Source organism: Phalaenopsis equestris, unplaced genomic scaffold, assembly GCF_001263595.1.
Source record: "Phalaenopsis equestris unplaced genomic scaffold, ASM126359v1 Scaffold000552, whole genome shotgun sequence".
In the NCBI taxonomy this organism is placed as follows: Eukaryota; Viridiplantae; Streptophyta; class Magnoliopsida; order Asparagales; family Orchidaceae; genus Phalaenopsis; species Phalaenopsis equestris.
Window position 1 is genome coordinate 3,818,725 of NW_018164992.1, and position 12,839 is coordinate 3,831,563.

Genomic DNA, 12,839 nt, shown 5'->3' on the forward strand with positions numbered 1-12,839 from the left:
ATATATATATATATATATATATATGATGAGAAAAGATGAAAAATAGGATATTATCATATGATGGGTCTAGGGAGAACCATCAACTTGGATCACAGCAGGTCGAACCTTTAATTTGACAAGGATTTGGTGATAATATTCATTGGTTAGTCCGAAGTGTTGATAAAATGAATATAAAGAAGATCTAAATTAATGTGTTCTCTGATTAAATTACAATCAATCTCAACGTGTGTAGTCATTGCATGAAAAATTAGGTTATTTGATATTGTCATGGCAGACAAATTATCACGATGTACTTGGTTGGTTGAAGCTGCTGAACTCCGAAGTCTTGGAGGAACTTGTTCACATATTATCTTATTGTTCTATTATATAGGTTTAACAGAATTTGGCCAACAAACTTATTGTTCTAAGAATATAGTAAAATTGTGAAGAATAAAATTGCAGGAAGAATTGATTCCTGCAAAAAGCAGTTTTCAAGATCATCAAATGGAGGTTGTTACTCCGTAAGATTAGACCAATTTCAAAAATTATAAACTTGTAAGGGTTTAGATTACAAAAATAGAGGCAAAAACATTTAGAGTTTGTTGATTTAACAAATGCTATACAAATGCTAGAAGATGAGCCAAGTTTATAAAAGATGCAATGGATCATGATGAGAAATGATTCTGAAAATATGTAATGGATGAAGAAATGAAACCATTAGAGAAGAATTGTACTTATAAACTTTTAAACTAACCACAAAGTAAATGAACAATATGCTATAAAGATAAAATTTTATATGGTTGGCAGGATAGATATAAAGCTCAATTAGTGATAAAGGGATTCACTTGAAAGAAAGGAATAGACTTTAATGAATTTTTTCAACATATTTCAATCATAATAGTTCTGTTTCTAGTATAGAAATATAATCTAGAGTTTGAATAGATAGATGTAAAAAGAAAATTAATTTTGTGCATATAGAATTTGAAGATATTATCTACACGAGCTAACCGAAAGGAAATATCAAATTTTGTCATAAAAATTTTATATGCATTAAAGCACTCTCCATGATAATGGTACAAGAAATTTGATTCATTAATGATTTAGAGTTTTTATGAGAATAGTGGCTAAGATATGTGTGTTTATTACAAAAAAATTCAAATAAATAATGATATATATTTGAAAGTTGACGATATGCTCATAGCTTGTGTTAGCAGAATAAAGATGACAAAGTTTGAGGCTTTAGTTAATAACCAATTTGAGATGATAAAAATTTAGGTCAAGCCAAATGTATTTTTAGGATCAACATAATAAGAAATAGAAATAAGTACTTATTATATTTATCTCAGTGCAAATAAGTTCAGTAACTTCTAAAAACAATTTGAAATTGACATCGCCAAGTCTGTTTCATCTCCATCGGGTTCACAGTTCAGACTTAGTCTCTCAATTACCATCAATCGAAGAAGATCAAAAGTATATGAATACAGTTTCAAAAGCTTGTGTTGCTAGTAGTATCATGAACTCACTGGTATGTACCGAATAAGAGCTCTGCAATAATTATGAAAAACAGATATATGGCTAAACCTGGTAGAGAATATTTGAGAACAATCAAATGGATTTTCAAATATATTTAATAGGGTCAATTTATGTTGATTTGAGCTATAAAATGGATAATTGTGGCAACGAGTAGATTGTAGGTTTCGTTAATTTTGATTATGCAAATGATTTGAACAAATGGAGATTATTAAATGAATATGTTTTTACAATTTTAAAAAAAATAAAGATGGTTGAAAATCAAATCTTTAATCAGTTGTGGTTCTATCAATAACAGAAGTAGGTTACATAGTTAATACCAAGACAATAAAGGAAGGCATCAAAATAAAAGAAAATTTTCTTGAGGAACTTGAAAACAAAGAGAAGAAGGTAGTAATTTAGTGAGAAAGTTAAACTGCAATCCAATTAATGAAGAATAAAATATTTCATTAGATATGTTCTTGCTCAAGATATTATAGATGTTCAGAAAGTGCATATAAATGACATTTTAGCAGATATCCTTACTAAGGTAGTGCGTAGAAACCATAGTCCATTATTGCTTGATTTTCTTGGAGGCTGGTTGGCCTCTTAGTTAAGGAGGTAATGGAAAAAAAAGGAGCTTTGCTTGTCTACTATTTGATTCAAAGTGGAGATTGTTAGTTATTTTGATTTAAGTATTAAACCTGATTGAATTTATTATTCTTAATTCAATTATGCAGCCTGCCATGTTACTTATTATTATAACTATTATTTTGTTTTCTTGGTGAAGGCTTTGTGCAGCAGCATTTTTTTTCTTTATCAGCCCTCTACTGGTCGGACCAAAAAACAAGAACAATCTAGAGAACAACAACACAAAAAGGGGACCACAAGCTTCGTGCATGAAAAATTAAAGTGATGAGTGAATGACAATGATTCCTTGGTTTCTTCTTCCAATTTGAGATTGAGAGAGCAATGGCACGTTTACATCTTTGGTGCCTACATGGAGAGAGGAAAAATGAAATCAAATACTAATTAGGCTGGTTATGGAGAGTGGGGATTGAAGAGGACCAGCTATGTCAATGCAAATCAAAGAAGATGCAAAGGATTCTTGGAGTCAAGATTGTAAATCTACGATTTGAATTCATCCTCCACTCTTCCCCTTGTAAATCACGAGCAATCTAACCTTATGTTATTTTCTTTTCTTAAACTATACAATCTTATATAAGTTAGTTTTGATTCATAGCTTGACTTTAAACTTAATAATAGAATGCAAAGCCTTCATGTCTCTACCTGTTGATGCGGACACCTGTTGTGAACTAAGTAAAACTTCATATATCTGTGCTCTTTTATATTGTGTTCTTGCTCATTATAAACCATTTATACTAATTTTGATTATATTGAGATTTGAGAGACTATTTGCAAAATAAGTTTTCCACTGAGCTTTGAAAATGCAGTGATATTGAGATAAACCTTGATGGAATTTGATTTGTTTTAACCTTATTTATTACTGCAAAAGTAATGTTTAATGATTCAATAATCTTAGTAAATATATAAAGCCTGTCAAATCTGTTTCTAACTAAAACCAGTACCTGGAATTTCTACTCTCAAAGATAAACCAGAACAAAAATTCTCCAGGCTGACAAAGGAAGAATATCTGAAATCCCTTCACCAAACAGCTTTCAAATCTATAAAGCTTCTTCCCCTACTCAGCTTTCCTCTAAAATTGATTCATTCCAGAGTCTTTATTTTCATAATTTCAGTTCTCATCAAGCAGGCCAAAGTGAGAGTATGGAAAGCTAAAACACTTTCAGCTAAAGCTTTTTCTTCAACAAAAAAAGCTTTCTGTGATCTCATAAAAAGTTAAATGGTGATACAGACATTTAGCATGAAGTTTGGATAAAGGAAGGGAAAAAGACCTCCCCTTCTGTAAAGCGAGAAGACCCCAACAAGGGTTGCAGAGCCTAAACTCAAGAAAAGAAATCAAACAAAAAAGATGCAAAATTTATAAAGAAAACCCAAATCAAAAACAGAAAATTTACAGCTTAATACACCAGAACATCCTCTACGCACAAATCTCACCCTCTCCATTCACGTCTTCCATGTGTAAGCAATCGTACTGCGCACTTTGTGCTGTTTGTTACTCCATGTCAGCCATCCAAATGCCGTCCTTCCAGTAGCTGCCGGCGATCTAGCTCCTCTCTTGGACACAAACGTAACGCTATACCTGAGCTTCTCTCCCACCTGTTTGAAGAAAAGCCGAACCGGCTTCACACTCACCGTTACGCTCGCCGGACCGCCCACGCTCACTTTATAAACCAACCCCGCAGCTCCCACATTGGTTAGCTCTCGGCTGTACCTCACTGTCATCCTCTTCCCATTGAAGATTACAGAGAAAGACGGGTAATTGAGATCGCCGGGACTTTTTAGCCTGCGCGAGCAGCTAATATTGCCTCTCTTAGCGATCGCCTGGATGTGAGGAATGGTATAGTTCAACGAGCACAAAAAGGCAATGTAGTCATCTGTCGTTATATCGTACACCAAACCAGGTTCCAGCGCTTTCTGAGGATCCACATGGCCGGCGCCGTAAGCAAAAGGCGTGGCCGCCAATCCACCGGCGGCATCGCGGATGTGATTGCCGGTGTTATCGCGAGTATAGGCCGTCGTCATCAAAGCCGACTTGATTACCGCAGGGCTCCAGTCCGGATGGGCAGCCTTTAGCAGCGCTGCTAAACCGCTGATGTGAGGGCAAGACATGGAGGTCCCCGACATTATGTTGAACTGCGTTCTCCGGCCATCTTTGGGCATGCCGGTTGGCCCGACGGAGCCCGACCAGCCGGCGAGTATGTTGACCCCCGGCCCTATCATATCTGGCTTCAAAATTTCCGGCGTCACTGGATTTGGGCCTCGAGAACTGAATGCTGCAACTACCGGCGAGGGGCGGACTCCAACCACCGTACCGCCGAAGCGGAGAACAGCTTTTGGATTTCGATTCAAAGTCATATGTTTCCGGATTTTATCGCCAGCGATCTTGCCGACAGCTACCGCCGGTATGAGGTGGCTGTCGGCGACGAGCTCTTCTCCATTCGCCGCCGTATTGGCCAGGATCATGCCGACACCACCGGCGTCTTTTACGACCGTGCCCTTCTCAACCCGCGCGCTGACTCCGCGATCGCAGAGTACTATTCTTCCCTTCACTTTCGAAGGATCCAGCGTGCCGGCGAGACACATTCGACTGGCGTTGCTGCGGTTGTCGTAAAAAAGGGGAACAAGGGTTTCACCCATTCCTTCACCGCTGTAAAGGGATACGCCGGTAAAGCGTTCGCCGGAGTCGAGGATCGCGTAAGCGGGGAAATCGCGGTCGATTGTTCCAGCGCCGATGGTGGCTATCCATGGAGCAGCGTTGGTGACGCTTCCCCATCCCGGCCCGCTGTTGCCTGCGGAGCACGCGACAAAGATTCCACGCTCGGCGGCAGCGAAGGCACCAACAGCGATAGTGTCGTGAAAGAATGGCGCGGTGCCTCCGCCGAGAGAAAGCGAGAGGACGTCTACACCGTCGGAGATTGCGCGGTCGATGCCGGCGAGGATATCGGATCCAAAGCAACCAGTGGCCCAGCAGACCTTGTAGGCCGCGACACGGGAGGCGGTAGCCATACCACGGGCGGTACCGGAGGCATACCCGAGAAAGCTGGCATTGAAAACTGGAACGCCGGCTGCGGTGGAGGAGGTATGCGTTCCGTGGCCATCGCGGTCGCGTGGAGAGTCGTATTCCTGTGGAGGCTTGCCGGGCGAACCCGCAAGGAAACCGAGGGAGAAGCAGCGAGCGCCGATGAGTTTACGATTGCAGAGAGAAGGGGAGAAATCCACTCCGGCTTCGCAGTGTCCGCGCCATCTGGAGGGGATGGGAGGAAATAAGGTGTCGTCGAATGAAGGGGATTCGGGCCAGATACCTGTGTCGAGGACGCCGATTACCACGGAGTAAGACGCGGCGTCAACGGCGCGGAATGGGGATGATGGGGAAGAGGGAGAGAGGCCAAGAAAGAAGGGGGTGCGAGTGGTGTGGAGGCGGAGGAAGGGGTCGGGGTGGATATGGAGGACGGCAGGGGAGCGGCGAAGAATGCGAAGGTGGCGGGGGAGGAGAGAGGTAGCAGCGAAGGCGTGGAGTGCGGCGGAGTAGGAGTAGAGGAGGTGGCGAGAAGGGTTAATGGAGAGGGAAGCGAGGTGGGATGCGTACCAGTAGGCGTCAGTTGGGTGGACTGACGGTTTGTAATCAGGGTTCATGTAGACTATATAGGTCTTGTTACTGGAGATCAAATTTATCAAACTGAGGAAGAAGATGATAGAGATGAGTGGCGGAGCGATGCCTCGGCTTCTCTTCGCCATGGCCGGGAATGCGAGAGGAGAAGAAGTGAACGGTCTTCAAATAGGAATGGGCGAGGGAGGGATGATGAGGGCCGCAGTGAGTGGGATTCCTATTCCGAAACGATTTGTTTTAATAAATGGAGGGAGAATTAAAAAAGAAGATGGTCTGAAAAACAGTAATTTATAATCGAGAAAAAAAAGTTTACATTCATACCACTTAATTCTTATGTATTTACATATTTAGATTTTAAATTTAATTATTTTCATATACATCACCTTACATGCATGAGAAGATGCATTAAATGATTAAAATGATAATTTTTGTTATATGATATGAAAGATTTGGCTGGTATAAATGTAATATCTAAAATTTAGGTGTTAGCTATGAAAATATATAAAAGTTGGGTGGTATGTGTAAATGTCAAAATCACTAAATAAAAGGCTTTGTGAGGTTGCAATTGAAATTTTGGATATTGTTTATTTGCGGCGGGAACAGTGGCAGGTAAGATTTTAGTGCGGATGATCTCTATACTAAATTCTATGCGGAAAATCGGATCAACCGTTGCCTCGTTTGGCAGTTCGATTGGAATTGGGACAACTGTACGGGTGATACGATATTGTTGTCAGAGCTTTATGCGGGAAAAATGGTTTCTGATATATAGTTGCTAAACCGCGGTCCCGGAGGTTTGGGCCCACTTAATGGAAGAAAATAGTGCAATTTCCTCTTAGAAGAGGATAGTGGTCCACTTGAATGGTCGTCGGGGGGCAATTTCCTTCTGAAGTGCGGTTCTATTTACGGTTTTTGTTTTCTTTTCTAATTTAAATTTTGATGATAACTATAGTTAAAAATTAAGTTATAAAAATAAAAAATAAAAGGCTCCTCCCAGAGTTAAGACATTGTCTACAGAGTCACACAATCAACAACATCTTCATCCCGCCACCACCACTACTAGGCCGACATGCCACCCTTTCTAAATCATTCGATCACCTATGGTCAGCCACACATGATCAAGCTGGTCGGCCTCCTATGGCCGACAACCCATGATCAACATGTCGGCCGCCTTATGGCCAACTATCCCCATTGACCGGCCGACTACTCTACACCGACATGTCCTGCCAAATAAAACGTCAGAGCAAGGGTACTCATGTAATATAATTTTCTCTCATTTCATTTGCTACAAACTAAGGATTGATGGCATGTATTAAAAGGTCTTGATGCTCTCCTCTCTAAACCCTCGTGTAGAGAGAACTCCACCACTCTCTTATAATCACTCTTTTTAGTGGAGCAGAATAGGTCAAATAACCCGAGAACACCCATATTAGCTCCTATGGAGCAAACCTCTTCCTTTCTCTCTCTCTCTCTCTCTCTCTCTCTCCCTCTTCCTCTCCCTTGGTTCTATACTCTATGAATTAAGCACGGTCTACAGGACAAATCTAGCTTCAACATTTGTATGGTGAGCATGGACCGTACCATCAACATGACGAGGAGCACACCAAAATGGGAGAAAATCCTACATAGAGGAAGAAAAAAGCAAAAAAGAAAAAAAGCAGAAAGAAGAAAGAAAAAATCACACACGCACACTGTAAGCATCCAAAAACTGTCTCCATACTAAACTCAGAAAGGACTATAGAGGCGGTTTTCTGTCCAGTAGTGACGAGTTTTGTGAAGGGAACGACGTAATCACCCCAATCGAGAGTCTCAATGATTATCCCCGTGAAGGCAGCGACAAGATCCTCCTAAGAGCTGACAAACGGTGCAACCAAAGCGAGTCCATGATCCAACCGAGCAAACGAGACGGGCGAGGTGTGAGACTTGAGTTGGGTAAATACCACACCTTAAAATCTAAAAACTAACTAATGATCTTCTCAAAGAACGGGTTGTCGGTCAACACATCAAAAATAACTCAAAAATAACGCAAAAAACTACATAAGACTAAGAGAGTATAACTAGTGATTCACAAAAAAAAAAATATTTTTTTTTTGTATTTTAAATCTTTCATTGTTATTGGAGTCATGCTTCCAAAAAGTAAAAGACTCGTAGGGTTTTATGTATGATAGAAACAGTGTCCTTTTCAGGTTAAAACACGTCATCGACGAAATTGCATAAGCAACAACATCTTCATCCAGCCGGCTGAACCATAGTCAATCGACTAGCCCCCCTTGTTAGCCACCTATATTCGACTGATCGACCACCCTCCTAAACCAGCCATTCAACTATGGTTGGCCACCCATGATCAAACTGGTCGGCCACCTATGGCAGGCCAACATAGGACTACCTTGGTCAGTCACCACAGAACCACCGGCTAGCCACCCAACGGCCTGCCAACCTCAATGGTCGGTCGTCCACTCAACGCCGAGGAGTACCGTCCACCGGAACATTCTAGAAGGTTAGGTCGAGGTAAGGAAAAGACCAAAATGACTTGTACTTCCCATCTTAAAGCAACCGTACTCTTATAATATTATTTTCCGGATTTCCATCTACCATAAATAGAGGACCCATGATATGTGTTAAAAGTTCTTAGGGCTATCCTCTCTCAACCCCATATATAGTGAGAACTCTCCTCTTGCCTCTCTTGTAATCACCCTTTTAGTAGAATAAAAAAGGCCAAAGAGCCCAGAAATACCCCTATTCAGCTCTATTGAGCAATATATCTTCCTCTGTCTCTCACTTGGTCCTACGCTCGATGCCACGGGCATGTTCTATAAGAAAAATCCGTCTTCAACAACTTCAAATTAGGCATTTATGTTCGACATAGTGGTTGGGGATGTAGTCTCTCACTGTAAAATTGTGTGTTCGAATTATCACGAAGTGCCCTTTGGCTCACCTTTCTCAAAAAAATTATACTTCAAAGGTGTTGCTAAGAAAGCTCCATCAACTCACGGTGCATTTGAGACAGCAGTCCAGTGTCTGTGTTGTGCAGCGCCACAATTTTTTTTATATAGTAAAATCATTTATTGTCTGTTTTTTTTTCCAAAAGCTGCAGCTGAAGCGAGATTTTGCAACCGGACCTAGTTAAATCTTGTGGTTGTTAAAAAGCTACAATATGACTTATTTTTTAAACAAAAAAAATTAGACAATAACGACCATAGCTTTTTAAACGACAAATTCTTCTGCAGTATTTCACAGATGCTTCTTCAAACAACCACAGCTGCCCCAAAAAATACGCTCATTGACAAACTTTACACTATATATAGATTTCAAAAAAAACTTTAAAATCAGGTAAATAATATGATGATTTTTGTTTTTGTTTTTTTTTGTATTTATGGTCAATGGAGATTGGGAAGGGAAATGTGTTGGAGAGAATTAGGAGCTAATGTTTTTATTCTATTCATTTCAATTGACGAATTTTGTACCATATTTATCTTAAAAAATGAATTAATCAGTCATATTTTACAAATTTAATTTCCCTTGTAATAAGACGCCATATTAAAATATAGTGATTTAGTAAAAAGAAAATATATTAATTATCAACATTGCACTATTGATGTGTAAATTAGGTTATTCTTATCATATATAATAAAAAGGATATAATTGATGTTATGCTTTCACATTTATTTCAATCAAATTAATTAATGTGATATCAACAAATTTTCATTATTCAACACAGATTTTGAAGTGTGACATGAATCTCGAGATAATTTTTTGAGCAAGTAACATTCAAACTTTAATTAAAACTCATCCATAACTTTAATTTCATCAAACTTACAGCCAAATTGGTCAACTCAGTGAGACGAACACAATGATATTAAAATTCATCAAATCCAAGTCAAATCAAATTCATATGGAGCCATTAAGAAAATTTTGAAAGCTCCAATGTTCAATTGAAAGTCAAACAAATTCTAAATTTGACAAGCTTATATTAAAATTTAACGTCTCTACAGGATGAATCCAACGAACACAAAATCACTTAATTTTGATATCATTGAGACACTCAAATGTTCATAGAATGTTGTCTGATCCATGGAACTTCTCAAGGTTGTTTGATGAAGTAGTCCGTATTATTTCCTTATTTGTTGGAAGGTCTCTCCAAGACTCTATAAATAGAGCCTTGCCCCCATCATAAGAAAGGACCTGGGCTTGAGCACTAGATGGTGCAGCAATACCCCGAGACGATGCAGAACAGACCCCAAAGGTCATGCATTAATGCACCCCGAATATTGTGTAACTGCGCCACCTCTAGACGATGCATAAAAAACACCCCGAAGATGGTGCAACAACGTATCCCTAAGACGGTGTAATGATGTCACCCCGAATACATTGCAGAAATGCACCTCAAAGATAGTGTAACAATAGCACTCTGAAAATAGTGTAACGACAAACCTTGAAAAGGTGTAATAATGCACCCTGAGTATAGCGTAACTCTCCATCACAAACTATGTGACCACCTACGACATCTATGACTCAAGGCTCACGCAGCTCCCAACTCTAATATTGACGACCTACAAAAGTTATCTCAGATAACGCAACTCTCAACTCCGGTATCCATGACCTATGGACGCTGTCACAGGTCGTGCAGCTCCTTACTTCAATGTGCATAGGTCAGAACTCATGCAATTCCCAACTCTGACCTCTATCGTCTACAAATGTTACAACAACTAACACAGCTCTCAACTTTGCCACCTATGGTATATGAACATTAACACGACATTTTAGCTCCCCACTCAGAACTCTGCAGCATACGGATGTCATCATAGCTCACCATTACAACATACGAGACCAACTACGACCAACAAGATTCACGGCTTCCCTAACTCGAAACTACTGCCTTAGTGGTCAATCAACACTCGTGAAGCAATCATCTATGACTTATATGGTCAACTACACATGATCTGCAATTACGGTCTCTACGACAAGCCAATACTACAACCAACGTCTACACATACATGGTGAGCTCCAATCTTGATAGCCATCGATCATGGACAGCTCGCCATGTATGTGTATACGTTGGTTGTAGTATTGGGGAGACACCTCTACTATTATATCTATTTTTTATTGAGTTGTCGTTGTATATTAACTTTGTAACTCCAACTTCTCTAATTCTGGAGAAGAACAGACTTATGTACTCAAAATGACATGGTGGATTATTGCAACCGGGTTAAGCCTCGTGATTTTTTACTCTTTCTAAGGTTTTTCACGTAAAACTTAGAGGTGTCTCCCTTCAGTACTCTAACTTACTATCTCTGTGTGTGTTGGATGTTCGTAACACTAAGAAGACTACGGATCTTCTTGCACTTAACATTAATCTAATTATCGTTTGATCTTTAACCGCACTTGGCAAATTGCTAATCAAGAATAATAAAATATTTTTTAAGAAATAAAAAAGGGTTAATTAAATATTTATTTTGAATAAAAAATGTAATTTATTTTTGAGTTTTAAGCATTAATCTGCACAATCGCTTTCCAAATTTTTGACTCTGATAAATTTCTTAATTCCACTATAAGGCAGAGCGAAGGGGATGAGGTTAGGTTGAATTTTAGAGAAATTTTGATAAATTTAACAATTTTAAATTTATTTAAAAAAAAATATTGGGACATTTACATAAATACCACCCAATTCTTATGTACCTAAACTTTGCTTTCTACATCTATAACAACCCAAATCTTTCACCTCACATCAAAAATACCAAAAATGCCACAATTTTATCTTCTAAAAAATGAAATTAACATTTTCTTGCATAATTGACATAACATATAAGTAAAATGATAACTTTAAAGTTTTAGAAATGTAAATACATAAGAACTGAGTGTTGTGTATTGTACACAAAAAATATACAACATGAATCTCAAGGCAATCCAAAATCCCAGGAAGGAATATGTGGCTGAGGTGGGTCCAACAAAAAACGGCCGGTGGCCGAAAAGACTAAGTGGCTTACATTTGTTGGAGTTCATTCGAACCGACCCAACCATGCACGCCTATATTACACCCCGACGACCAGCCCAACTCATCTTCCCGACTAAAATCGGTCGACCGGATTGACCTAACCAACCATCTCCATAATTCCAATCGGTTACCTAAACCTTAAGGACCGACCGATTGACGATCTCGTTCAGAAGTCCGACCGACAACACTTATTGTTTCATCTCTTCGACCTCAATTGATCGAGGCAGAGAACGGCAAAACCTTGGGCCTAAATGAGTACAATTCCCAGAATAACCTATACATACCCTATTTTAATAGGTGCATAAATGTAACTTCTATTCTTGTACTCTTATATATATAAATATGAGTTCATTTCACGAGTAAAAGATTATGTGATTCTCTCATTTTACAGTTCAGTAGAGTACTCTCCTCTCTTTTTCTCTATTCTCTCTATTCCACAATTTATTTCTTTGATGTGATTCACAAAATAATTTTAGATTCTGCTTGTATGTAAATATTTCTACAAACAAATAATGAAAAGATTTTATATTTAACCCAGATTTGTAAAAATTCATAAATCTTAGAGCTTATTTTAATGAAGCATTGCCAATATTATTCACAATTTTGTCCTTTTTTTTTCTCTAAAATCATAAGATGCATTTTCTTAAAAATTATAAACATATAAGATAAATATAAACACTTAAAAAAAGGCATTATGAACAATTAAATTATTTAAATTCACACCACAACAAATTTTAATTTATGGGGAAGAAAAAAAGAGTTAATAATTAATCATTATTTTGTCATATGAATGCTATTAAACTCAATTTAAAAAAAAAAAAAAAAAAAAAAAAAAGGAGGGTGGGCCCGGAAAAAGGAGGAAAACAGGGAGTTAGTTCAGTAAATAAAAAACTAATAAAAATAAAGGCTAACGGCTAGTAGATTCAAAATCCAAGCGGTGGGGCCAAATCTGCAGTGCACTGGAAGCAAGAATAATGGCGAAGATTTCGAGTTGGAAGTATGGACGGCTCTGTTTTTTTTCCCTCGGTCAAAAAAAAGAAGCTATCATTAACGCGTGTACAGCTACTCATCAGTACAGATCACATAATCCCTACTGTTTTTCCCACCTCA

At 38.7% G+C, this 12,839-nt stretch overlaps 1 protein-coding gene across 1 annotated transcript; it reads right to left on the reverse strand.

The window, feature by feature from the left end:
- Positions 1-3,470: 3,470 nt before the first annotated feature.
- Positions 3,471-5,981, reverse strand: LOC110029272 (subtilisin-like protease SBT1.8). The gene has a single exon (XM_020731494.1). The coding sequence runs from the start codon at positions 5,866-5,868 to the stop codon at positions 3,577-3,579; it is 2,292 nt and encodes a 763-aa protein (XP_020587153.1). The 5' UTR covers positions 5,869-5,981; the 3' UTR covers positions 3,471-3,576.
- Positions 5,982-12,839: the final 6,858 nt, after the last annotated feature.

Excerpts from the sequence above, each read along its gene's own strand:
- LOC110029272 (XM_020731494.1), bottom strand. The coding sequence starts at position 5,868 with ATGGCGAAGAGAAGCCGAGGCATCGCTCCGCCACTCATCTCTATCATC.